Source organism: Dendrobates tinctorius, unplaced genomic scaffold, assembly GCF_039654945.1.
Source record: "Dendrobates tinctorius isolate UK_male_01 unplaced genomic scaffold, ASM3965494v1 ptg000070l, whole genome shotgun sequence".
Lineage (NCBI taxonomy): Eukaryota > Metazoa > Chordata > Amphibia > Anura > Dendrobatidae > Dendrobates > Dendrobates tinctorius.
In genome coordinates, this window is record NW_027361738.1 from 24587398 (window position 1) to 24615366 (window position 27969).

The 27969-nt window shown below is 45.9% G+C and overlaps 1 protein-coding gene across 4 annotated transcripts; it reads left to right on the top strand.

Annotated features, from left to right (window-relative positions):
* SP4 (Sp4 transcription factor) lies at positions 1 to 25970 on the top strand. 4 transcript variants are annotated; one of them, XM_073581468.1, is made up of 6 exons: positions 1 to 276; positions 964 to 1049; positions 3259 to 4816; positions 10537 to 10765; positions 20643 to 20842; positions 22023 to 25970. In XM_073581468.1, exons 2-6 carry the CDS (start codon positions 981 to 983, stop codon positions 22268 to 22270), a joined length of 2304 nt encoding a protein of 767 aa, XP_073437569.1. In that variant the 5' UTR covers positions 1 to 276; positions 964 to 980; the 3' UTR covers positions 22271 to 25970. The 4 variants fall into 4 exon arrangements, with proteins under 4 accessions (XP_073437569.1, XP_073437568.1, XP_073437570.1 ...); XM_073581467.1 differs by lacking the exon at positions 1 to 276 and adding an exon at positions 359 to 678; XM_073581466.1 differs by lacking the exon at positions 1 to 276 and having other exon boundaries at positions 707 to 1049.
* The last annotated feature ends 1999 nt before the right edge of the window (positions 25971 to 27969 follow it).

A 27969-nucleotide genomic window follows, 5' to 3' on the forward strand; every position in this document is an offset into this window, starting at 1 on the left:
CGGGAAGGAGACGGTTAATGCTTCCCCTCCTCCGCCTCCCCCGGCAGTGGAGAGAGGAGGAGGGCGCAGTGTGCGCCACTCCCGCCCCGCTCTCTGTATGTGTGCGGAGGAGGAGGAGCCGGGGAGGGGACTCGCCCAGCAGCTGCTGGAAAATAAGAAAATAAAATAATATTGCTCCTCGGCCCCTCGGAATAAAGCCCCAAAGGCCGGCGGGAGCCAGCGGTGACGGGGGCGGCGGCGCAGCACTGACGCGGAGAAGAAGAGGGCGGACGTGCGGTAAGCAATGGCGAGGAGGGGAGAGAGGAGGGACCCGGGGAGGAGGCCTCACCACACGAGAGGGTTAGGGGCTGGATGGAGGCGATGGATCCCGTGGCGGGATGGACGGGGGAGGGTGGGAGGTAGAGGGGGTGTCCGCCCCGGCCTGTGCCCGGCCCCTCTCCGGGGCTGTCAATCAGGGGCCCCGGCTGCGGGGAGAGACGGAGCTTGTACGCCACAGCCCCCTTCTCCAGCCAGCCAGCACCGCCGCCATCCGTACAGGGAGAGAGCCAGGCCCCCATCCCTCCTCCTCCAGCATCCAGCCGGCCTTTTATCCTCCCCCGTCCCATCCCCTAGCCTCTTCCCGTCCTCCTGGTTATCAGTGCCACGAATAAGTACTCGCATTATAACACAGCATGAGCGGTACGTAACACCCCGGAGCAGGGCCCCCGCCTCCGCAGACCCCCGCCTCCACCGCAGACCCCCGGCCCGGTGACAGTGGGCTGTGACAGCAGCAGCCATGGCTCTACTCCAGCATGTGTTACAATATTGTCCTGGGGGTGGGGTCTGATCAGACAGGTGCTGGGGATGACAGCAGTACATGGGGCTGCCCCGCTCCCCTACATGGGGCTGCCCCGCTCACCTACATCATTGCAACTTTGTGTCCTGTGCGCTGGGTGACATATGTCAGTGTTCATTATGTTACAGATCAGGCGGAGGAAGACATGGCCACCGAGGGAGGAAAAGCCAGCGAGACAGAGGGCAAGAAAAAGGGCAAAGGCTCCGGCTCCCAGGTAATCTCCCATCATCAGATGTCATCACACAATTCTCTAGATTCCCCCTCAGGGACCCCAATGTCCAAACTCACAGCCAGCTATGGTATGCGATATCTATGTTCCAATATATCCGTGGGTATGACTACAAGGACATATTCACACTTGCTGCTAAATGTACATAGCTGACCGCAGTAATGGTCCCAGCTAATGTTGGTGCAACTCAAAGCTCAGGACCAGTCAGTAATCTGTGGCCGTCGTACAGGAGCCGTGAGGACCGCCTCTTGCCTCCTTAGCCAGCCTTGCATGATGTCATAGTGGCAGTATGACGCACGTCACACCAGGCCGGCTAATCAAAAGAGAAGGCACGGATGTCGTGGGTAAGAGGCGGATCTCATGGCTCCTGCCCAATGGCCACAGATTACTGACGGATCCTGAGCATTGAGTCGCACCATCTGTTATCTCAGCATAAAGACCACATTTCAGCAGAATACATGATAAAAGGGGAGGAGGCATTGGATGTGTGTAATATGGCGTACTGTACTGGGCAGTCTGTAGTCAGGCATGGAGAGATGCTCACTGGGAGTCGGCCAGATGTCGCAACACCTGTACTGCCTGGCTTGCAGATGCAATTCTTCCTGCCGAATTGGGCAGGAGGGCATGATGTATTACAGATTCTTTATATAGTGCCTATAGTAGTGCATTGGCTCATACACTACCTACAGTCAGATTTTATGCAGACGCACATGCATGTTTTTACTTTTGGGCTCAAAAAAAAACAAGTGTGATGTGTTCCATGTCCTATTTTAAAGCTTTTCTCAGGGAGGCAGCATACGGCGATACGTAGGCTGCAACTACACTCAACTTTGGCCTTAAAACAGGTCACATGACCAAACCGCTCTGTACCGCTGCTGCATCGCAGCATGATGCTGGTGAATGGAGTCTCATGGCAACCCTCAAACTGCTGTGACAGCCGCAAGCAAATAAAAAAAAAAAAAATCTGGAATCATTTGGTCCTTTTTCAGCCTTATTCCTCAAGAGTGGCGTTGTTCACCCCAGTCTTGATGGGGAGATGTGCTGGAGTTAGATGCACCTGTATACGCCTCTTCATGAATCTGGAGTGATGGACGCCTCTGTGTGCGCCTCGCCACAAATCCTACTACAGTTCCTGCTGGAATAAGATTTGTGGCCTGGTGAACACCGCCGTTCGTCATGAATTTGATAACTGGTTGTCGACATGCCCCCCCCCCCCCCCCCCCCGTCCCTGCTCCACCCATTTTATCGTAGCTATGCCAAAAATGGCGTAAGAACGCCAAAAGTCACAAAATTTTAGAGCCTTGAGTTTCACCAAAACTATGCAACTTCACAAAGTTTTGATGTCGTTCTGATAGGTCAGGCCGTTTGTCTTTCGCTTCTTGCAGCACTTTTCACCTACATTATGCTGCGGTGTAGCAGCAGCACAGAGCGATCTTTAGCTGTGCGACCCGTGTCTTGGCCAACGTCACTGTGGTGTTCAGCAATTCTGCATACGGCTCTGCTCACCAGTAGGTCACTTAGTGAATGAAGAAGAAAAAAACTGGGCAAACATACGTTGGTTTAGAAAAACAAGGACTATAATCAGGCATTATGACCAGATCATGTGAACCAAGACCTCACATAAGGCCAGTTTCACACATCCGACATTTATGGTCCGAGCACCGACTGCGATGTTTGGCCTGGCTGCCGGTCTCCTGCCCTGAACCTAGCAGACACGTACTCCTGTATGATGTTTTTGAGTTTGGATCAGGAATATGGAGGGAGTGTGGAGCAATGCAAAGAGTGGTTTATTTAGAAACATTAAAAAAAAAAATTAATTGGCACTACTATGCGAGTGGCTCAGCAGTGCCAGCTCTGAGCGTGGGCAGATGTCTCGTGGACAGTAAACGTTGCTGAGATAACTGGCTATGTATGCAGCAATATCTTTTAGTCTTGACTTTGTTGAGACACGAGACAGATGCACTTCATCGCGCTGCTGTGACAGTTTGCATCTTAAATAGGTGAACCGCCTCTCCCTAAGTTTACGTCGGAAGCATATCATTTTATGCCTCTGGCTTCCTGTGCATGCAAATTTGCAGAACAGTTATAGGGTCAGGAGATATTTCTGAGACTGTGACCACTTCCTGTGATGTTAGATCAGATGTGAACACTGCCGATCTGCCTCTAAATCCTCCTCCTTTCTTTTTTTGATTAGGACTCGCAGCCATCGCCCTTGGCGTTGCTAGCTGCCACCTGCAGTAAAATAGGAACTACAGGGGAAAACCAAGGTGCCGGACAGCAGCAGATCATCATTGATCCCAGCCAAGGTTTGGTTCAGCTTCAGAATCAACCACAGCAACTGGAATTGGTGACCACTCAGCTGGCTGGAAGCGCTTGGCAGATTGTGGCTGCTGCGCCCCCGGTATCAAAAGAAGGCAGCATAGCACAACAAGGAATTTCCATAGCTGCCAGTACAGCAGCGTCGTCGAATAGCACCAGTGAGAACGCTTCGCCATCAAAATCCAAACCAAGCACTTCTGCTGCAGCCCCAGGACAGTTCCAAGTGATCCAAGTCCAGACTCCTGGGGGTAACGTACAGTACCAGGTCATCCCACAGATTCAGACTGTAGAAGGCCAGCATATTCAGATCAGCCCTGGAAATGCCACAGCCCTGCAAGATTTACAAGGTCAGATCCAATTTATTCCTGCTGGCAATAATCAGGCCATTATCACGGCTGGCAACAGAACAACATCTGGAAATATTATTGCGCAAAACTTAGCAAACCAAACTGTTCCCGTGCAGATTCGTCCTGGAGTGTCGATACCATTGCAGCTGCAGTCCATTCCCGGGGCTCAACAAGTGGTGACAACCTTACCCATAAACATAGGAGGAGTGACTCTCGCCTTGCCAGTGATAAATAGCGTAGCTGCTGGAGGAAGTTCAGCACAGATTGTTCAACCCTCAGATGGCGGAGTCACCAATGGAAATCAGCTGGTCTCCACACCCATCACAACTTCCTCTGTCAGTACCATGCCTGAATCTCCCTCCTCCTCCTCCACATCCTCAACCTGTGCGACCACAGCGTCTACAACTCTGACTAGCAGCGATACTCTGGTCAGCTCAGCTGAAACAGGCCAGTTCACCAGCACAGCAGCAAGCAGTGAGCGTGCCGCAGAAGAATCCCCGTCCTCTGTGACAGAGGCCGAGAACCAGAGCGGCAGTCAGCTGCAGGCCAATGGACTCCAGAACGTGTCTGAACAATCAAACGCTCTGCAGCAGGTGCAAATTGTAGGGCAGCCCGTCTTACAGCAAATCCAGATCCAGCAGCCTCAGCAGCAGATCATACAAGCCATACCACAGCAGTCATTTCAGCTGCAGTCAGGACAGACCATACAAACGCTGCAGCAGCAACAGCTGCAGAATGTTCAGCTTCAAGCGTTGAGCCCAACCCAGGTTCTCATAAGGGCCCCAACATTAACCCCTTCTGGTCAGATCAGCTGGCAAACGGTGCAGGTGCAGAACATTCAGAGTCTTCAGAACTTGCAGGTCCAGAACGCCGGCTTACCGCAACAATTAACCATAACCCCGGTGTCCACAAGCAGTGGCACGACAATTGCACAGATTGCACCGGTTACAGTAGCTGGCACTCCAATCACGCTCAATGCTGCCCACTTTACATCTGTACCTAATCTGCAGACTGTAAGCGTTGCTAATCTTGGTGCAGCAGGAGTTCAGGTACAGGGAGTACCGGTTACAATTACCAGTGTTGGAGGTATGTGAAAGGGGAAAAACCCAGTCGAAATCTTATAAATACTGTATGTGTTTCCTGTATGTGTTTGTATATGATTAATACGGTTTCACAGTCTTGATTACGGACCACAATGCCTGCCACCAGCCAACAGGTTTCTCGATCCAGTACCAACTGCTTCATAGGCGTTTATGCGGCTGTTGTGGTCAGGTCAGGAGGCCCTTGGCCAATCCGGACATTATTTTCTTTAGGCCGTGGTCACACTTGCGAGTACAATTCAAGAAACTCGCACGAGTCTTTCGCATCAATTCTCTGCACTGCAGCCGGCACTCGGGACCAGAGTGTGCGGCTGCATGTATTTCTATGCAGCCACACACTGGTCCCGAGTGCCGGGTATTGATGCGAGAGACTCGTGCGAGTTTCTCGCATCGTACTCGCAAGTGTGACCCCGGCCTTACACAGACTCGACTCTGAATAAACTTATAGACATTCAATAGGCATAATACAATAAAAAGTTTTGTTCTACAAGCCATGGCTGTCCAGCGTAGTGTCTGGATGAGGCCTTGTTATTATGGATGTCAGAAGTCAAATAGTATTGGGAGCCTTTTTTATTTTCTGGGGCAATGACCGTTTGTGGAATCATTTGCATGTATATTACCAATCATTAAAAAAAAAAATTCAGGAAGCAAACAATGGGAGATCAGATAATTCGTTGACCTAAAAATCATTGTCGGTTGACAGCACAGCCTGTGTAAACCAAGGATGCAATGCTAATGTAAATGATATCTCATGGATTATTTTAGTGTGAAAAACTCGGAATTACTGCTAAACATTAAGCTGCATTTACACTGAAAGATGATCATGAACAGCGTTGTTAAAAACGATTATCTTGCAGTGGAAACAGTCTGCCAATGAGCAGGTAAAACGCTCGTTCGTTGGGTGAAATGATCTTTTGTGATTGCTGTGCATCGTTCTTGGCGGTAAACAGGACTCTCACTGGGTAACACAGCAGCCTATGCACACTGAGTGATCTATTATAGGTCACTTGGTGCACATCATTTGCTTTGGTCTGCCTGTGTAAACAGGCATTTAAATGACCACCGTTCAGTAAAGATTTACTAATCAGTGGTTGCATTGTGCCACTGGTCAATCCATGTATACGGCCTCTAAGGCTGTGTTCAGATGCATGTAGAAATTATTGGATCGGTCACTTGCACAAAGTGTGGACAGTTCATGTATGGATGTCAGAGAGCTGCCTGCGAAAGAAGCGCTGCATCATCCGTAAAACACACAAAAATAGGGACTATTGTGATTTCACCCCCCCACACACCCTCAATTCACATTGACCTCAGATCTAGATGCATTCACTACAAACACAGACAGCACCTGACCAAAAACTAGCCTCAATGTTAAATATATGAGCGTTACTAAACTTTCTGTTGCAGGGCTCACTGCAGGCAAATTGTGATCCTGTGTACAGTATTTATTTTACTCATTTATACAGCGCCATTAATTCCACCGCTCTTCATAAGTTCTATCTGCCTGACCCCCTTTGCCTTGAGGCTAGGATGACACTACTTCTTTTGTGATTCCCAAGACATCCCTACCTCCCCGTGCCTTCATTGTTCCCGTATAGCTCTAGTCTAAATTTTGATTTTAGTACTCGCAGGTGAACACTGTGCCAGAATAACAGTGCTGCAGAGCTGGATTTCCTGGGCTATTTGTCGCCTGTGTCCAGTAAAGCCTATTTTTTTTCTTGAAATCATGGCAAACTGTGACTGATTAACCATGAGGGTATGGACGGATGTATCATTTGTGGCCTTGTTGATGTGCAGTTTAACATAGATTAATGGGTTTAGAAGTTTTCAAAGTGGGCAACCTTTGTAAAAAGAACTCTTCTTTGGTAAAGATATTTTGTCAGCTAGTAACCAGCATTTAAGTGTAAATTGCTCTTTACACCCTTTTAAACACTGGTATAACTGCAAGGGTTGCAGTGCACCTAGGTCCCTTTGACCCATATCAGAAGACTAAAGCCCCCGTCTCACATAGCAAGATCGCTGAAACGTCACAGATTTTGTGACGCAACAGCGATCTCTCTACATGTGACACAAAGCTGCGACCGGGCCCCCGCTGTGATCTCGCTGATCGTGCTCAAATGTCCTGGGCCGTTTTTGGATCGCTGGTGTCCCGCTGGCCAGCATGCATTTTTGTGTTTGACGGCGATGAGCAATCTTGTTGGCGACGCAGAACTCAGGGACGCAGGCGAGAGTTGTCAAATAGCTGCTGTGTGACAAGGTCCCAACGACTGCCGAGGTCGTTATACGGATCGCCGGATCGTTGCTGCGTCGCTGAGTAGATCTCCCTGTTTGACAGTTTACTAGCGACCATTTAGTGACGTACCAGCGATCCTTACCAGGTTATATCGTTGTCGGGAAATGTGGTGTGTCGCGTAGTGTAACGGTACCCTAAGGCTATGTTCACACGTTGCGTTTTTGCTGTGTTTTTTTTTTTTTTTTTTTTATGCGAAGTTTAAGCTGCTAACAAAAAAAGCAGGTTTTGGTTACTTGTTGCTGCTTTTTTTTGGTGCATTTTTTTTTATTTTGTATATTTTTATTGCGTTGTCTAGGTACATTTGTCTTTTATGCGTGCTGATAAAGTTTAGTGCATGAAAAAAAATATGAAGCGCGTGCTGATAAAGTTTAGTGCATGAGAAAAAATATGAAGCGCCTTCATCAGACTTTGGCCCCAAAAATGCAGCTTTTGCACTACCCATTGCTTTTAATGGGAGGGGGAAGTGTTTAAATAACCCTGAAAGAGGTGACATGCTGCATTTTCCAAAAACAAACCTATTTGACAAAATGATCAGGAAAAAAAAAAACACAATGTGTGCATGAGATTTGTGAAATCTCACAGACTTTGCTGAAACACAGCTGAAAATTTGCATTAAAAAACGGTGCAAAAATGCAACATGTGAACATGGCGTGATGCTATTAAAAGGGTTATATATGCACAGGATATTGATGACTGACTTATCAGTATTATCATATCAGTTGGGGTCCAAGACCCCCACCAGTCAGCTGTTATTAGCGCCTACTGTGGTCCGATGTGAACCGGCTCCGTTCATTGTGTAGTGGCTACTTCTGAGTGCTGCAGAGTAATTTTTATGCAGCTGATTGTTTGGTTGGGGTCCAACACCTGACACACCCGTCAGTGACATATTCTCAGACCAGACAACCCCTTTGAAAAGCCATGATAGTTGGGGGCCCTGTTGGAGATTTTGCACTGGGGCCAACAAGCCTAAAGTTACTGAACCTCGCTCTGGATTTTAAAGCAGACTTTTCACCAGATTGAGCATGTTACACTGGCCACATTATGGAATAGTAGCTGCAGAGCTGAGTAACACGACTGTTTTATTTTTGAATGTCTCACTTCTGTTAAGCTAGTTTCACACTAGCGTTTGTGGGCGCAGGGCCGCCGCTAAGCCCCGCCCCCGGCTGCGCCCCCTCCGGTCAGTTCCTCTGATCGCATGAGGTTGCATGCGATCAGCGTATCCTATATTTAGCGTTGGATACGCTGATCGTGTGCTGACCATGCGCTGGTCTGATATTGCTGTTGCATTTTTGTTCTCTGGTCGCAGCTCCAGCAAAATCAGACCAGCGCATGATCAGCGTATCCAACGCTAAATATAGGACACGCTGATCGCATGCAGCCTCATGCGATCAGAGGAGGAACTGACCGGAGGGGGCGTGGCCGAGGCTTAGCGGTAGCCCTGCGCTGCGCCCACGAACGCTAGTGTGAAACTAGCCTTATTTCCTGGAGAATGTGCTTTTACCCCTGCATGAGATTGACCAGTCATAAGCAGGCTACAACACACAGAGGGGGGGAAAAGAGCAGCTCAGTTGATTGGTCTTATTTTTTTGCGTGGCAAGATGTTTTTTTATTTATATCATTGTGGGATAGATCCAACGTTTTGATCTCTTCCTACAGCATTTTTGTGTGGTCTTGCTGCTACCCAAAAAACCCCTGCAATTTTTGACATTTTAATGTTTACAGTGATTAATTTTATATTTTGATGGATCAGATTTTACATACCTGGCGATTCCACATTTTTTTTTTTTTTTTTTGGAGGTTAGCATTTTAAATGGGGAAAATTAATTGTATTAAATTTTTTTTTACTGTATATGGTAGACTTCGTAGGGGCTTGACTCTGATCATCTGATCCCTTGTGCTATGTACAGAACTTACAGTGTTGCTGTATACAGCAAAAATCATGGTCTCCTAAGTTTCAGTGGCGTTCCTTGATGCTGGCACGGAGGGAGGTCTTCAGCAGCAACCCATATGCGCAGAAGGCAGTAAAAAATGATGCGTCTGCATGACTGAAAGCCAGCGGTTCCCAAGAGGAATAAAGTTCATGATTATGATTGGTTAACCTCATGCAGGAAGAGAGGTGGGGGTAGAACACGCCCCCAGAGACAAACCTCTGGTAACGCCCATTTGCAAAATCGCCTAAATTATATTTAAACTTTACAAGCTATTATCTCCACAATGGAGAGGGAAAAATAATGTTTTACTCCACTCTGCAGCCACTATTCCATGATGTGGCTTCTAAGGTATTAGTTTAATTTCCTCTTAATGAAAGAAAAGAAAAAAAACAGATTTGTCTCTGGGGGTGTGTACTCTGTGTCATGTATGGCACTGACCCAATCATAAGCAAGAGGAAACATACAGGGGGGAAAAAAACACACCCCTAGAGTAGCTTAGAGAAGGCTTTCTCCTGTGAGACACGTAATGACACACAGCCCTATTTCCTCCGTGATCTCTGCACCTATTGCACACAGCAGAGCAGAGCTGTGTGTTTTTACAAACCTCTGTTTCAGCTTTCGTCTCACAGCGGGGAGGAAGGAGAAGTAGAGCAGAGCTGAGAGCCTTGTGGTGAAAGCTACAAGCGCTGTATTCCCAGCCCCCACTTGTGATCCCAGTAGATTCCATCAGTGAAGAGAGTAGGTCTGTGTGTCATTACATGTCTTACACAGAGAAAGCCAGCTTTGAGCTTCCCTAAGGACAAAATAGTAAGTGAACGAGGTGAAGAATCTCTGCCAATGGCCCGTGGTTGAGGAGGAAATTATAATCGGCACTTTACTAGCTAATATCTCCACAACAGAGATGAGAAATAACAAATATGTTTTATGTAGCTCTGTAGCCACTAGTCAATGATGTGGCCAGTGTAACATGCTTGGTGAATCTGGTGGAAGGTCCCTTTTAAAGCATTTTATTTTTTTTTTTAAATGCCATCACTGAGGCAAACGGCTGATCTTTCTGGTTTCCACTCACTATAAGTCCCTGGAGAGGCCTGATTTTGTTCAGGAAAACCTCAGCCGGTCAGGCGTTGCCCTGCAATTGCTAGAGAAAATGTAGTGTTGCTTCCCAGTGATTCAGATGTGTGACCGTCCAGGTAATGGAAAATCGGTCCGAGTCCGCCAGGATGTGAGCTGCTCGCCATTGGATCTTTTATAGATAGAGGATCCTCAATAAAGTTCACATGCCCTAAGAGGGTCTGCATTTCATTTAGGCTTTGATATGGTCTTCACTTTAGATGGCTAGAGGCAGTCTTTGCCATATCATTTTTATGCAAAAGTGCAAGATGACTTGCAAATAAACCTGTGCAAACTTATTTTGGAAAACTGGCCATGGCGTCCTTATGCATTGACCCTGTTCAGAATGTTGTCCTGATTTAATTTCTACAGGTCAACAGCATGGAGCTGATGGCCTCAAAGTTCAACAAGCCACCTTAGCGCCTGTGACCGTGGCAGTAGGCGGACTAGCGAATGCCACCATCGGCGCTGTCAGTCCGGACCAGATAACACAAGTGCAGCTTCAGCAATCCCAACCATCATCCGATCAAGAGGTGCAGACAGGAAAGCGACTAAGAAGAGTGGCATGTTCATGTCCTAACTGCAGAGAAGGAGAAGGAAGGTATGTAGCATTGCACATTTGCTATTTTATGACTCCTTTTAATCCCAGCTGTTTCTTCTGATTATTTTCAAAGATGGCCAATGGTAGTTATTTGGTGAATAAAAATAATAAAAATGTTTTTGGTTTTACCATATACCAATTTGTGCATATTCTGACCTAAAGTTGTATAGTAGGCCAATTTCACTCATCCATTCATGGTCCTAACTCTGACCATAAAGCACCTACTTGCCGCTGGCCTCCTGAGCAAAACTCAACGGCCACGTACATGCCCCAAGATGTAGTTAAATTCCCTGGCTAAGTCAGCCCCCTTCTGTGATGCAGATACTGGGGATTGACCTGCTAGTAGTTATTTCTCACAGGGTCCATGCCTTCACCTGCTACCCCCAGCACTGATTATTATATCCTGTGTCCAAGGCTCCCCAGCTTGTGGTTGCTTTAATAATAATATTTATTTTTATATAGCGCTAACATATTCTGCAGCGCTTTACAGTTTGCACACATTATCATCACTGTCCCCGATGGGGCTCACAATCTAAATTCCCTATCAGTATGTCTTTGGAATGTGGGAGGAAACCAGAATACCCGGAGGAAACCCACGCAAACACGGGGAGAACATACAAACTCCTTGCAGATGTTGTCCTTGGTGGGATTCGAACCCAGGACTCCAGCGCTGCAAGGTTGCAGCGCTAACCACTGAGCCACCGTGCCACTTTAAATATTATTTTGCTTTTAATGGCCCTAGGGATGCTGTAGTATTACCAAAATCATATCACCAGTGCTTAATACCTGTGTACGGCATGTGAGCTGGTCATATAGTTTGATTGACTTTTTGCTATTTAATGACCACAGGGCTCTAAACCTTTTTGGAAATGAATGGCCTAGTAGCTAGAAAAGATTGGGGTCCTAGACCATAATTGGGTACATGACCTTTTTGTTGTCCAAGGGCAACATTTTCTGATCGTACTAATTCCTAGAGTGGCAATAAAACGTGAATAAATATGGCCTAGATATGGTATAAATGTGGTCCGCTGCTCCTTAGCGTGTGTGCACATGTTGCGAATTCTGCTGCGGATGCGCAGCGGATTTGGCCCTGCGGATCCGCAGCAGTTTCTGCTGCGTTGTACAGTACCTTTATAGTCAATGGAAATTGAAAAACGCAGTGCACACGTTGCGGATTTTTCCGTGCGGATTAGCTGCGGTTTTAAATCCACAGCATGTCAATTCTTTGTGCGGAATCCGCAGCGGTTTGACACCTCCTCCATCACCAGGTGTCAAAACCGCAGGCTAATCCGCACTAATTCCGCAAGTAAAACGCAGGTCATTTGACCTGCAGATTTAGCCAAATCCGCTCAGAAAAATCCTCAGCAGAATCAGGTACAGATACAGGTTTTTATGTAGCCACTTTGTCTCGTCCTCACTTTTATTCTGCACCCCAGACCCCTTCTCCTATCCTCTTATTTTACCCGTACAATTGCTGAATGACAACCGCTGTTTGCCTGCGGCTTTTCTCAAGGAAACCGTTGAAGAAAATTAGAATTGCTTGTATAGGAAACTACGGAAATAATTCATTAAAGACAGTTGCAAAAAAAAGGCAAAAATTGCTACATTTTTGCGCATCAGCTTTGTCACTTTCCTGAAATGTAGGCAGAGCTTAGCAGGAGGGCATGGTCTATACGGACAGATTCACTGTCACTTTTATGCAGAAAGTGGCGTAAATTAAGAAGCTCATGGCTGCAAAAAGACCTAATTACAGAATATTAATGCTGCTGAGCTAGCACAGCCTCTGTTTGTGTTTCCTTTGTTTCCCTTGCAGATGTGAAACTGTACCCCCGCCCCTTTAATAACCTGCTTGTTACAGGTGAAGCGGATCTAGTGTCGGGGCGTGGTTTTTTTTTTTTTTTTTTCATGGTTTTGGAAATGCACGCTTCTTTTCTATTTCTAAACCCACACAGATATGTTTGGATGCTACTACTGTATAATGGGCCATATTCTACACAATCAGAGCTCATTTCTGATTGTAAGGACTGCAGTGACTTCTTTAAGTACAGAAAGTAAACCACATGCTTTATGTAGAAATTCACAAGAAGAAAAAATGTAATTCTATTGAATAACTAACTGAACTTCTGAAATATACATGTTATACCGTAATTAGGATTAAATGTCTCTGCAGGATTTATGTGTGTGGTTTCTTTCGCTACCTCATTATTGCTATTAAAGGAAATCTGGTGCGCCTTTTTTGCCCCCCCCCATCAGAGCGGCCAAATGTAGGGGCAGAGACCCTGATTCCACTTATGTGTCAGGTGCTGCACTCTCTTGCAGATCTAGCCATTATCTGCATGCTGAGCTCTGTATAACTCCGCCCACACCACTGATTGGAAGCTTTCTGAGCATTGGCAGAAAGCTTCCAATCACTGGTGGGGGCGGGGTTATACACAGCTCATGAATATGGAGGACTACCTGTAGATTTATTAGTCCTCTAATCATATTGTACTTCTGATTAAAATAGTGTTTGTTTTTCTCCTTCGCCTCATTGGGGGATACAGATACTGTGGGTGTATGCTTCTGCCGCTTGGAGGCTGACACTAAGTGGAAAAAAAGAGGTTAGCTCCTCCTCCACCGTATACACCCTCGCCCCCATTGCGGGCAGAAATCAGTTTTTGCTTAGTGTCCTTTGGAGGCACACACATCTGTTTTTCTCCAGACTTCTTTTTTTTTTTTTCCACGAAGATGAGACAAGGGGCAATGGATCCTATTGAAAGGGTCCGATTTCCCCAAACCATCAACGGGCGAGCACGTGCGAGTGTCCCTCCACGTATCCTCTCCCGTGACATGGGACATGATGCTGGACTTAGCCCTGACCACCCCTAGGTATTGAAACCATGGGCTGTACAGAGGCACAAGACAGTCTAAGCGGCCCCCACTGCTCCACCAACGCAAGGCGGCGGATGGTCCCTCTCCTCACCCCCTGAAGGGGTTAGATGGAGCTAGGGTGCCTGCACCGTCCTTTGGTTCGAGGCCCCCCTCACATACCTGAGCTCAAGAAGCTGAAGAGGATCGTCAGAGGAAGATGGCTTGGGCTTCAGGGCTCTGCGTGCCTGCTCCCATCAGGTGTGCAATTGCTAGCAGCTTAAAGCGCCAGGACCAGAATGGAGACCAGCGGGCAAATCAACAGGTGGAGCCCCCCCCCCCCATCGCGGGCAGTGGGTAAATTGAGGCCGCGGCTTTTGCCGGAGCTAGGCCGCGGCCGGAAGTCCCGCCTCTGGGCCCCGTGTCACTTCCGGGGGCCCGCCTCTCAGGCCTGGGCGGCGGTGAATAAATTTAGTCCCCGGCTTCGGAGCGCGGCTAGGCCGCAGAGCTGGAAGTACCACCTTGGAGTGGTCCATATACTGGCAGGCCCGTGCCACAGCTGGGGCGTGCAATTTTCAGGTGAAGAGGCGTCCAGGACGCAAGGGGGCACAGGCCTGGGGTAAGTGCGTCGGAAGGCCACGCTGCAGGAAAGACGAGGTGCTACCAATCCCCCCCCCCCCCCCCAGCAGCGGACAGATACAGCGGGTCCGAAAAAACAAAGATGCACACTTTTTTTTTTTTTTTTTTTACGCTGCATGCATCTCGTCAGGCTGCGTTCTCGCAGGCACAGAGCAAGCGATTATGCGAGGCCTGCGAGTCCGAACGCACCCAGGAGCCCTCCCCTGTGACTGCGACCGATGTCCCAAACCCCCCGGAGTCGGCCCTATCACAGTCCATGGCGTCGCTTACGAGGGCAATAGAGTCCCTTCAGGCCCCAGATAGGGGCAGGGTCAGTGCCTCGCCGACCTTAGAGGGAACCTCCACCTCACAAGAGCCTTCGGCCTGCAGGGGCCGCTCTCATTCCAGGCAGACCTGAGGGGAAAAGAATCCACACGGTGTCACCCAGCCCATCCGGTGCGTTTGGCATCCGTAAGTTCTGCTTCCCGCTCCCCGTCACCAGTGGTTAATAGCGAGCAGATCTTAGACTTCGACTCAGTCGAGCCCCTTGACCCGGATACTCCAGGGTCACGTGAAACAGGGGACAGCCTCATAGAAGCCGTCAATCAGACCTTGGGGATTGGGGATGAGCGGCTACGGGGCATAAGGTGGCGTTTAAGGGAGTGAAGCGGTCATTCAGAGTTTTTTGCCACTCCTCCTGAGTTTGAGAACATAGTGCAGCGACACAGGAAACGACCGGACTGGCGTTTTTCGGGGCAAAAGGGCACTCAAAGCAACGTATCCATTTGCCCTGGACCTTCGTAGAAAATGGACGCAATCTCCGATGGTGGATCCACCGGTTTCACGCCTAGACACTAAAGCAGTGTTACCCGTACCTAGCGGTTCTTCTATTAAGGATCCCACGGATCACCTCATAGAGAGCTTGGTTTGCTCAGTATAGGAGAATCAGCGCTCTCTCCCTCGTTCGCAGCAACTTGGGAACAGGGTCGTGCTGGGGCAAGATCTACCTGCAGAGATATCAGAGATCGCGATGGCCGGAGGCTACATAATCAATGCATCTGTGGGTGCAGCCAATTGCGCGGCACTTGCTGCCGCTAACGCAATTTTTTTATCAGAAGAGCTCTATGGTTAAGGACATGGCGGGCTGATTCTACATCCAAGAAGTCCTTGACTTCCCCGCCTGTTTGGAGAAAAGTTAGATCAACTTATCTCCAACTCCACAGGAGGAAAGAGCGGTTTTCTCCCTCAACAATGATTAAACCGCCTTTTCGCCACCCGTTTCAGGCACGTTTCCGGGCCTTTCACAACCCCGGGTGGACCACAGCGGCCAATTCGCCGCTTCAAGCCGCCCCAACCAGGATAGGGAGCGGCAGGTTTCTTATAGAACCAACCTATTGGGGAGAATGCGTGCTCAGCAGCACAGATTGGGGGGATCCAAATCCCAAAGATCGTCAGTCAAATGACTCAAGGCGTTTGCCAGACGACACCAGCAAGGTGGGCGGCCGACTACTCTGGTTTCGCCAGGTCTGGTTCAGGGTCGCACGCGACACATTGGTAAAGGAGTTGGTGGCCTCAGGTTACAAAATAAGACTTGTCAGATACCCTCCAAGACGGCTTTTTCTTTCTCGTCTTCCCAGGGTGGATACCCAGGCAATGGCTCTGTTAGGAGCCATCGAATCGCTCCAGCACAACGGGGTCATTGTCCCCGTGCCAGAGCACAAAAGGGCTCGGGGTGTTTATTCCAACCTGTTTGCGGCTCCCAAAAAGGATGGGCCTGGCGGACCGGTTTTTGGACCTGAGGCTTCTGAACAGATTCATCAGGATCAGACTTTTTCCGGATAGAGTCTCTTCATTCAGTCATATTGGCCATGAAGCAGGGAGAATACTTGGTCTCGATTGACATCCAGAATGCTTATCTGCATTCCCATTGGTCCTCCTCATCAAAGGTTTCTAAGTTTCGCCATCAACGGTCATCATTTTCAGTTCGTAGCGCCACCCTTTGGGCTAGCTACGACTCCGAGGTTCACAAAAGTTATGGCAGTTGTCACGGCCCTACTGCATTCTCGAGGCATAGTCATCTTGCCTTACTTGGACAACCTCTTGGTCAAGGGCTCTTCAATACGGGCATGCGGGGAAGAATGTCAACATCACACTAGATACTCTTGCCCGCTTGGGGTGGTAGGTCAATGCGAAGAAGTCATCATTTGTGCCAGCTCAGAGGAGTTCCTTCTCAAGAATTATCTTCGGCACTTGTCGAGGGTCGGTAATGCTCCCTCAGGACAAAGCGCTAGCTCTCCAGCAGGGAGTCCGGACGCTTCACCAACCAGTCCCTCATGCCATCCGGTTCGGGATGATGATTCTAGGAAAAAAGGTGGCAGCAATGGAAGCGATACCGTTCGCCCAGTTCCATCTTCGTCCTCTGTAGCATGCCCTCTTGTCAGCCTGGGACGAGAATCCCTTCGCTCGATCGGCAGTTGGTCACTCGGGTGGTGGAGGACCAGTTCCTCTCTGACCCAGGGGCAACCCTTCCCTCCAGACCATTGGTTGGCGATGACCACCGACGCCGGTCTCCTCGGCTGGGGAGCGGTGTTTTGCCACCACACGGCCCAGGGGCGATGGGCTGTGCAGGAGGCCCGCCTCCCGATCAACTTACTGGAAATACGAGCAATTCGCCTGGCTCTGCGACAGTTTAATCACTTCTTAGCAGGCCGCCCCGTCCGAATTCAATCGGACAACGCCACAGCGGTGGCTTACATAGATCACCAAGGGGGCACCCGCAGCAGAGCAACCATGCGCGAGGTGGGGCATGGGCTTCTGTGGGCTGAACCAAACCACGCGGTGAGTTCGGCAGTCTATATCCCGAGCGTGGAAAATTGGGCGGCAGACTTTCTCAGCCAGCAGGGTCTTGCGTCCGGAGAGGGGTCATTGTATTCTGAGGTATTCCAGCAGAGTTGTCAACTGTGGAGAACTCCAGATGTGGACCTGATGGCTTCCAGAGTGAACGCCAAGGTGCCCACATATGTTGCGTGGGCAGGAACCCGCAGGCAATCGCTGTGGATGCATTGGTTCTGCTATGGAACCAATTCCGTCTCGCATATCTATTTCCCTCGCTGCCACTACTTCCGAGAATCATCAAAGGAATAAGGACGAAAGGGGTTCCGGTGATTCTGCCTGGCCCCAGACTGGCCCCGTCTAGCGGGGTACACAGATTTAATGCAGCTACTTGCCGACGTCTCTTGGCATCTACCAGAGCGTCCAGATCTACTTTCTCAAGGGCCGATTTGCCACCCGAACTCAGGGGCCCTGTGTTTGACGGCATGGCTGTTGAATCTTGGATTCTAACCCAGGCGTGGTTTGGACGCGAGGTGGTCGCTACAATGGTTAGCGCCCGGAAGCCTGTCTCGGCACGTATTTATCATCACACCTGGAAGGTGTTCTTTGCTTGGTGTCGGGGCCGCGGTTGTTCTTCACTGAGATTCTCTATCCCCAACATCTTGGCCTTTCTCCAGTCTGGCCTAGACTCAGGGTTAGCCCCAAGCTCCCTCAGGAGACAAATATCGGCTATGTCCGTCCTGTTCCAGCGCAGAATTGCTACCAATTACATCCAGGGAGTCTCCCACTTGGTACTTCCCTATAAGGCGCCTGTGGACGCCTGGGACCTTGACCTGGTCCTCAGTGTTTTGCAGGAACCTCCTTTTGAACCACTACAAGATGTCTTTTTGCGGTATCTTTCCTGGAAGGTCGTGTTCCTAGTGGCCATAACTTCCATCAGGCGGGTCTCGGAGCTGGCGGCCCTATCCTGCCGAGCCCCGTTTCTCACTTTCCATAAGGATAAGGTGGTGCTCAGACTAGCCCCTCCGTTTCTGCCGAAGGGCGTTTCCTCATTTCACATTAATGAGGATGTTGTCTTGCCTTCATTTTGTCCAGCACTGGTGCACCGTGTGGAAAAGGCTCTTGACACATTAGATCTGGTAAGAGCCCTTCGGAGGTACGTGTCGAGGACGGCACCCTCTCGTCAGATGGATACGCTGTTCGTGCTCCCCGAAGGATTCGTTTGACTATTCAGGAGTCTTACCACATTAGAGGCGCGCTGATTCCAGCAGGGATCAGAGCGCATTCTACTCGGGCAGTGGGCGCCTCTTGGGCGCTTCGGCACTAGGCTTCGACGGAACAGGTTTGCAAGGCAGCAACCTGGTCCAGCCTGTACACATTTGCCAAACATTATAATATCCATACTCGGGCCTCAGCGGATGCAAGCCTGGGTAGAAGGATTCTCCAAACAGCGGTGGCGCACCTTTAAACAGGAGGTGCGTGTAGCTTGGATCGGTGAGTCAATCTCCCACCCAGGGACTGCTTTAGGACGTCCCACAGTATCTGTGTCCCCCAATGAGGCGAAGGAGAAACATGGATTTTTGTGATAAACTCACCGTAAAATCCTTTTCTCTGAGACGCTCATTGGGGGACACAGCACCCACCCTGATATCCAAGTTGGCTTCTGTTTTATTAATGCACTTTTTTATGTGATATGAGGGTGGTCTTTTTCTGGACATGTGGTTCCTGTATTAAGGCTGATTTTGTTGTCCTCTTACTGCTTTGGCACCAAACTGATTTCTGCCCGCAATGGGGGCGAGGGTGTATATGGCGGAGGAGGAGCTAACCTCTTTTTTTCACTTAGTGTCAGCCTCCAAGCGGCAGAAGCATACACCCACAGTATCTGTGTCCCCCAATGAGCGTCTCTGAGAAAAGGATTTTACTGTGAGTTTATCACAAAAATCTATGTTTTTTCATCAAAACTATAGAAAGCAGTCCAGTAAGTTACACATTACTTGAATAAGGGTCTTTGTCTTTACATTACGCTGCTCTCGGTTTAGGTAGAAAAAATATTGTGGCAGATTCCCTTTAAAAGAGAAATGGAATTCATCAGATGGATTCCCTTAAAACTTGTAACTATAATGTCCTGTCTGAGTAATTCCCCATCTATGTTGTTTTATACGTTTAGCTGTACTATAGCACATTTCTCTATTATGATGGGTCCACTCTTTTGGTGAGGGGTCCTACCTTGACAGCCATAGTCCGTGACACCACTTTGATTGGGTCACTAGAATTTCTGATGACTGATCGGCGCTGCATGTGTCGCCGCTGTGTCAGTCACAGCACATGCATGGAGGGCCCAATGCTAGAGAAGACAGAGAGAGGATTTAGAAGGCTCTAGATAAGCTTCATCAATGGTAAGCAACTAATACAATGGTATTTAACAGGGAGAAATGCAAGATTCTACATCTGGGCATGAAAATTACATCTACAGAATGGGAGGAATAGAACTATGCAACAGCACGTGTGAGAAACTTGGGTATACTAATAGATCACAGACTGCACATGAGTCAACAGTGTGATGCATCAGCAAAAAGACTAACACAGTTCTAGGATGTATTAAGAGAACCATAGAGTATAGGTCAGGTGAAATAAGATAATTGAAAAACTGGAGCAGTTTCAGAGTAGGGCTACCCAGGATGGTCAGCGCACCTTCAAACTATGTCCTACGAGGAAGGGTTAAAGGATCTGGGAATGTTAAACTTGCAAAAAAGAAGGCTAAGCGGAAACTTACTACCTGTCTACATATTAAAAAGAAAGAAAGCCAGTAGAAGAGAATATTGGTTAAAAATTACTGTTCAAGCCAAGCACAGGTACTCGGTGCACCCTCGCTGTGACCAAGCAATACAAAAGCCAGATAAGGTTGGAGATGGATGGGGAAAACAAGGAAGTGAAAAGGTGCAACAGTTTGTCCATGCTAAGGGTGCACCGAGTAACTGTGCTTGGTTTGAACAGTCATTTTATGCTGGCAAATAACCTTTTTAAGTGGATCCGACAGCGATTAAAAAAAAATATAATCTGTAAACACCATGAAATCACTTATCACAATAAGGATGCTGTACGTAATTTATATATCTATCCCTGAATGGCTGTATAATCCTTTCTGAAATCGATGCAGTACAGTCAAGTTACACACTGCCAGATTTTAGGAAACCTAAAGGAGTTGTCGACTACCAGGACATCCCCCTTCTTGATCTAAATGTTTGCCTCTGATAAAATAAAAATCCTGTCCTCCCCTCCTGTGCCGACGCCATTCCAGCGGTGTTGGCACTCGTGGTCCCAGGGCTCTCGTATGGTTGTTGTGAATCACTAGTAATCGGGTATTGACTTTTTTCTACGTTTTGTGGTTTTTGTTTTTCAGATTTTTTTTTTTTGTGTTGTCTGGTTGGTAGAATTTGTACTTGCCACATACTTGTGTCAATGTCCACATCTTCATAGTGAAAATGAGATTCTGAAAGTCTTTCTTTTTTTCCTTTCTAAAGGTGCCACAATGAACAACTTTTTATACTGATTAGTTCCACATATGTATTTGTTTTATTAGAAGCAGCAGTGAGCCTGGGAAAAAGAAACAGCACATCTGTCATATTGAAGGTTGTGGTAAAGTCTACGGGAAGACATCCCATCTGCGAGCCCATCTTCGTTGGCATACCGGAGAAAGACCTTTCGTATGCAACTGGATATTTTGTGGAAAAAGATTCACCAGAAGTGATGAGCTGCAGAGACATAGAAGAACTCACACAGGTACCATGGGAACGTCTCTCCTACAGGCAAAGACCTTTTTTACACTCACCAATGCATATATTAGAAAAGACTGCTAAAATCACCATAAAAATAGGAGGCCATAGGCCACAAATTTATACTATTACCTACACACAGATATACTTGTCATGGGGTCTTTTGCGATTTGTAGTCTCTAAAAACCTTGTTGTTCAAGTGGTTTGTATGAAACCTGTTTAAAACATATGTCATCATCACATTTCATAATATAAACTACATATATTAATTGTATCTGATGATATCTGGTATTATTCTTTAGACCTGATGAGGCTTTTGTTCATCCTTTAAAAATCTGTGTCAGATTGGCTATATAAGGCTTTTTGAAAGATTCCCCCCACCCCACCCCTAGCAATCTAGAAGTTATCCCCTATCCTGTGGAAGGGAAAAATTTCCTAACTTGAGAAAACCCCTTTAAAGCGATAAGAGTTATGGCTACCACCTTTCAGGCCTGATATACAGCATTATATGTGTCCCCAACCTGGCCTGCAAGACAAAGACCATTGTATTATACTCGCCTGTGAGGCGCTTCGGTCCAATGGGTGTTGCTGATCTTCGTCCGGCGCCTCCTTTTTTTCTTGCAATGCTGTCCTCCTTGCTTCGTGTGGATGACGCTTCCCTACGTGAGCCACACAGTCTCCCCGGCATCACGCTCCTGCGCAGGCGCTCTTTGACCTTTCCCGGCACCTGCGCACTGCAGTGCTTTGCTCTGTCCTGACAAGCGCGATGTCGGGGAGACTATGGATGACATAGGGATGCATCATCCACACAAAGCAAGAAGGAGGAAGGCTTCTCAAGACGAAGGGCGGCTCCAGACCCAACACCTGCGATACCCAAAGGACCGGACCGCCCCGCAGGTGAGCATAATAAAAGGTCTTTTTCTTGCCTTGCAGATTGGATTGGGGCAGATATACAGCATTATGAAATACTGTATACCAGGCCTGAAAGATGGTGGCATTATGTCATATCTGTCAAACATATCGGTGACAGGTTCCCTTTTAAAAGAGACCGCTTCTGTTTCTGATTAGTCAGCATCTTTGTACATACCCTTGTTTATCATGACGATAACATTCAGAAATATTTATGGATACATGGCAGCCTTTTAAAAAAAAAAAAAAAAAAATTATATATTTTTTTTAATTTTTAGGTGAAAAACGTTTTGAGTGTCCGGAATGTTCAAAGAGATTCATGAGGAGTGACCATCTCTCCAAGCACGTGAAGACCCATCAGAACAAAAAGGGAGGCGGAACAGCCTTGGCTATTGTAACCTCAGGGGACCTGGATGCGTCTGTCACCGGAGTCCTTGGTTCTCCAAGAATCGTCACAGTTGCAGCCATTTCTCAAGATTCTAATCCAGCCACCCCAAATGTTTCCACAAACATAGATGAATTTTGAACGCTGTCATAATTTTTTTTTTTTTTTTTTCTTTGCCGCACTTAAATTTGTGGATTTACAGAGATGTGAACTATTCTTTAGAATACCTTTCAGAGGTAGCCATGTTTTTGTTCCTTTAAATATTCCGAGGATAGAGGGATAAAGCTAATGCAGATGAAGCTGTGAATAATATCCATTTTCTATTATTAGGCATTAGAAAGCAAAGATATTTTACCTGTATCATGTATTCTACATTTTGTAAAAGCCTTCAAGTTTTAATGAGTTTTCATTCATCTTCCTCTTAAGAAACTGAGGTTTCACGATGAACCACATAGTGAAATGAATAACGATAGACTCAGGGCCACGAACATGTTACAAACGCAGTTTGTAAATGGCCATACAATCAGTTTGTATTTATGGTAAGCAAACATTAATCTGCAGTCACCTTTACAAAGAAGTAATTTTGTACGGAGATCTGATATTTAAACAAAATTTTCAGAAAATCTTATTTATATAGATGTAATGTTAAAACGATGCAAGCTGCATATAGTTTGATGCTACCTGACGTTGAATATGCTGTTTCTTGTGTAACATTTTGTACATAGCCATCAGGAGCTAAGTAGTTCTTTCCACATTCCATGGTTTTAGTTTATATTTTATATATATATATATTTTTTTTTTTTGGTATGCTTTAGTTTGGTACCGTTTAGTATATATCATCACATACATATAAGACGTAAAGGCTTGATTGGGAGAGTGAGATTAATATTATGTGTTTATCACATAAATAAGGATTATTTGATTTTGTTAAACTTCCAAAAAATTCTTGCAAATAATTGCAATTTCTAGAAGCACAACTAATGTAAATCAGCATATATTCTTTATAACATACTGAAGTTAATCAATATATCAAAACTTTGTTTTCAAGTCATTTTAACAGCTAAAGCTTTTTTTTTTTTTCATTTTTTTTAATTCATTGGGGTTAGTGGGTTATTAGAGAGCCATAAATAAAAACTGCAAAAAAATATTTTTTCCTGATCACAACATTTTTGTTAAACATGCAGTGGTAAGAAAGCTGGTGCATAGAATAGGCTTTTATGTGTTGTGTTTTTGGAGGTGGTGGGTATGTTTTTTAGGAAGACTATACTCAACTGCACTAAAATAAAGGATTGAGACTGGTTTGCCAAACCACACTGGCAGATTTACTATCCTAATTTCTGTGAACAGGTAGTTTAATTTTTAGACTGGACCAGACAATTTAAAAATTATGGCAAATTTAGCAAAGTTGCTCATGCAGTGTGATCAATTAGGTGCATCTTTAGGTTTTTAAGTCTAAACTTAAACCACCTATTAGTCGGCTTAGGCCGGGGTCACACTTGCGAGAAATTTTTACAAGTCTCACGTCTCAATACCAGGCACTGCCACCGGCACTTGGGACCAGAGTGTGCGGCTGCATGTATTTCTATGCAGCCGCACACTCCGGTCCCATGTGGTGGCGGCAGTGCCAGGTATTGAAACGCGAGACTCGTGCGTGTTTCTCGCAAGTCTGATCCCGACCTTAAGGGGGCTTTACACATAGCGATATTGCTAAAGCGTCACCGATTTGTGACGCAGCAGCGATATCGCTACATGTGATACTTACCTCTGACCGGCTGCCCCGCTGGCTATCGCTGGTCCATTTCTCATCGTCGGCTTCCTGCTGGCGCCAACGAGCGAGCTATGAAAGCGGGCGGAAGACGGCGGTCATCGCTTCGTCTGAAAGGTAAGTACGAGCATCGCTAGTGAGATCTGCCTGTGTGGCAGCTCACTAGTGACGCACCAGCGATCCTGACCGGGTCGGGATCGCTGGTGCATCGCTAAATGAACCGGGTTCTTAACGCTTTCTTTATTTCAGTAAGGTTTGGGGTATTGTGTTGCATTTTAGGCTACACCTGGGTTTTCGGAAAGCCACACTAAATTCTGCTAAGCCACATTCCCTTATTTAGACGGAAGTGTCTAAAACACATGGTACACAACATGTTGATTTTAAGTCTCTCATTGTATAAATTGGACATATAAAAATGCCATCCTCAAATTTTTTTTTTATTGTGCGTAAAAAAAAAAGAAAAACACAACAAGAAACATTGCAAAAGTCTGAACATACCACTAATTTAGGAGGCTAGATCAAGATTTGCATATTTGTTTTCTAAAATAAATATATTTATATAGTCCTGTCTGAATTCTTGGGACAAAGGATGGCACTTATGACATTAGGCAATTGTATGTGTGTGACTGAGTTTGTGTATGGAGTTATGTATATTATATATATATAGATCACATTCATATTCTTGTTTTAATAATTATTGCAATGCTCTGCAAATGTAAGTACCATTTGTCAGATAGACGACGTATTAGACCTAGCTCCACAAATACAATATTTATTTTCATAAACCGGAAATCCAATCTCAGTAACTCGACAAAGGTAATAAAGTTTCAACCTATGTACATATTACAGGGCGCTGTGTATTGAAGCTGTTATTTTAGGTTTCTGTTAGCAGAAGTTGTACTTATGAATTTCTATGGACAGATACAAAGCAAAGTGCATATGTTTGCATGTTATTTTTTTTTTTCTTAATTTTTTTCTTCTCTTTTGAGCACTTAAAGTGGATTTTGGTTTCACAAATTGTTGACATGCAAGCTCATTCCCAGCCAACCCATGCCCAAGCCGGCCTCCTCACCAACTGCTAGAAAAATGAGCCTTTGGCACACTAAAATTACTGCAGATCTCCAAACTAAAGTGCGACCGGACTCTATAGATTTTGAATGGGGTGGTAATGTGCACTTTTTCAATTTGATGAGTGCCATCAAAATATAGCTTTCGGGTCTGGAGCTTGGGCCCATGACGCTTCAATGTTTAATTATGTTCTTACATTTCAAATTAGCTGTCCTGTTTATTACGTTCCTTTTAGATAAATACTTTGTTTTCATTGCAAATTTTTCTAATTGGAACCCTTGCTTTAATTCGTAACGTCGGCATATTCTGCTTTAAGGCAGATGTTGTAGGTTCTCAAGCGTAAACCTGCGATAAAAATGTAGTCAGCGAGTTTACTAGAAGCCAATAACAATCGCTTCTAGTATATAAAATAGACGGCAAATTGTTCCGCTGCTCCAGCAACAATGAAAAATGCCAGCGGTGCTACAACAACTGCGACCACAGCATGCAGGTTACCAAAGTAGCCACCAGGTTATGTGATCAGTGCATCGTATAGGCTTCAATCCTGTAAACATCGAATCTAAATCACAATAGGTAAAAGCAATGCTTGGTTCTAAGGAAATACTTTAAAAGCCTAAAACATTAAAAGGGTAATCTGGCCCTACCCGCTTCCACATGAGGTGGTCACCACGGGTACAGATTTGTGCTGCCTCGCATACCTGTCCTATTCATGAGAAGTCGTATTATCCCATTAAGATCTTATTTAAACAGCTTGTATATTTGAAATATAAAAATCATTAGGTATATTTACAAAAAAATGAAAGAATTGTAAATTTAGTTTTCTAATCTGAGTTATAATTGAATTTCAGCCGTAAAAAAAAAAAGTCCCCGTCTAGCCTGGCATGTCATATGGTTCGAACCGCGGTGGGTTTGTCTTTACTCTCAAGATCCTTGTGTACTTTGTCTAATTTGATGTCATTTCACTGTCTACATGTATGCCACTGTTTTATATAAACCTCTTTATCTATTTGTTCAAGTATATTTATCATGTTTAGAATATCAGTGTTATTTTTTTTTCCCCCCGTGTAACTGAGTAGTTGTCATGTGGACGTGCTGCTGAAATTTGCTTTAGAAATTTAACTTATTTATCACCTTTTTCTGCCGTAGGATGAAAGTTCATTTTGTCACACGTGAGGAAGCATGCTTGGTCCAACTTTTCAATTTTAGGATATTTTTATTGCAACAATATTTGTATTTAATTTCAATGCCTTCTGTGCATGTCAAAGGGTGAGCACTTACACTGATAATACTGATCGCTCTCTATATATATGTTAATATATAGATATGCACCAGAAATTCCATTGGACACCATTTTTGAAAATTAGAATATGTTTTGCAAGAGATGGTTTTTTTTTTTTTTTTTGTTTTTTTTTTCCTTTTTAGAGCCTATTGTACATTTTTCAAAGGGGAAATAAGAGGAATCAATTGCTTCCTTTTACATTTTGCCAGCATAGCCTCTAACTTGTCATTTTTACAGTGCTGATTTGTATAAACTTTTGTTCCTTATTGTGGATTTGGAAATAAAATTATGTGAAATTTGTTGTCCAAAATGCAGTCTGTGTGGTTTTTCAGGGAAAATAAAGTCTTGTTTTGTATACAGCGGGGTGAAATAAGTCATGAACACGTCACCCATTTTCTAAGTAAATCTATTTCTAAAATTGCTATTGACAAGAAATTCTCAAAAAATGTCGGCAACAACTAGGGTTGAGTGGACCCGTGGATGTTAAGATTTGTCGGGTTCGGCGGAACTTTAGTCCAAAGTTCAGTTCGGGTACCAGAACTTGACCGCGCAAACCACAGAAGCCCATGGTGACCCAAACTTTGGTGCTTTAACGTGGTCAAAGTAAGGGCTAGTTGGCTGCAAAAGGAAACAAAATGGGGGTAAGAGATGGACAATTTCCTTGCAAACAAATGTGGATAGGGAAATTTCCTTTAAAATAACAGAATAAAGAAATAATCTTGAACCAGGAGGTGGAGCAGTGACTTACGTGTGTAGTTTACTGTACTTGTTAAATGAAAAAAAAAAAAAACACATGGGGTCCCCTTATTTTTTTAAAAACCAGCTAAGGCAAAGCAGACAGCTGGGGGCTGGCATTAATAAGCTGGGAAGGTCCATGGATATTGTCCCCTTCCAAACCTAATAAGACCATCCCTCAGCCACCACAAAAAATGGTGCATCCATTAGAAGAGCCAATTTTGGCGTTCAGCCTTGTCTCTTCCCATTTCCACTGGTGCAGTGGATATCAATGTACTAGTTTTGGGGGTTGATGTCAACTGTGTAATGTCAGCTGACATCAAGCCCAGGGGTCAGTAATGGAGAGGTGTCTTATCAGACAACCCCATTACTGTCCCATATTTAAAAATAAACTTTCTTCCTGTGTGTGACTTTATTTTAATAACGGCTTCCCAAAACAATCCCTGGTTCGTCTATTATTAAAAAGAATCTCCGCAGTTCTGACGTAAGCCACTGTGGTTCCCACGATGTCCAGCGATTTTTCTACTGCAACCTATGGAGTGTTGTTCTGAGAACGACTCTCCATAGGTCACTCCCGGTCATGTCTCACAAGCGATAACATCAGTAGCGTCATCACCCTTGAAACATGACCAAGAGTGACCTTTGGAATAGTAAAATGGACTTCCAGGAAAAAGTCCAGTAGGTGCCCGGTACCAACTCTGAAATTTGCAGTTTGGGTTTGCTCATCACTAGTATCAACCCATCCAATCCACACAGGTAAAGGAATCAAACTATAGTTGTCCAGAAATTAAGTTGTGTAATAATGAGAAATGACACAGAAAAAAGTATTGATCACAAAGAAAGAGCAATGCAAAAAGCCATGAAAAGTCATGACGCCAGCTGAAATCTGAAAGCAATTAGAAAGCATTCCTTCCACTGGTTCAACTGATGGCCTATAAAAAGGTGCCTCACTACCACGTGCCACACAAGACATATCTCGTGGTTAGTAAAATC

Coding starts and splice junctions, on each gene's coding strand:
- SP4 (XM_073581466.1), top strand. CDS start 792: ATGTGTTACAATATTGTCCTGGGGGTGGGGTCTGATCAGACAGGTGCT. Junction 4,817..10,536: donor TACAATTACCAGTGTTGGAG/GTATGTGAAAGG, acceptor TAATTTCTACAG/GTCAACAGCATGGAGCTGAT. Junction 20,843..22,022: donor ACATAGAAGAACTCACACAG/GTACCATGGGAA, acceptor TTTAATTTTTAG/GTGAAAAACGTTTTGAGTGT.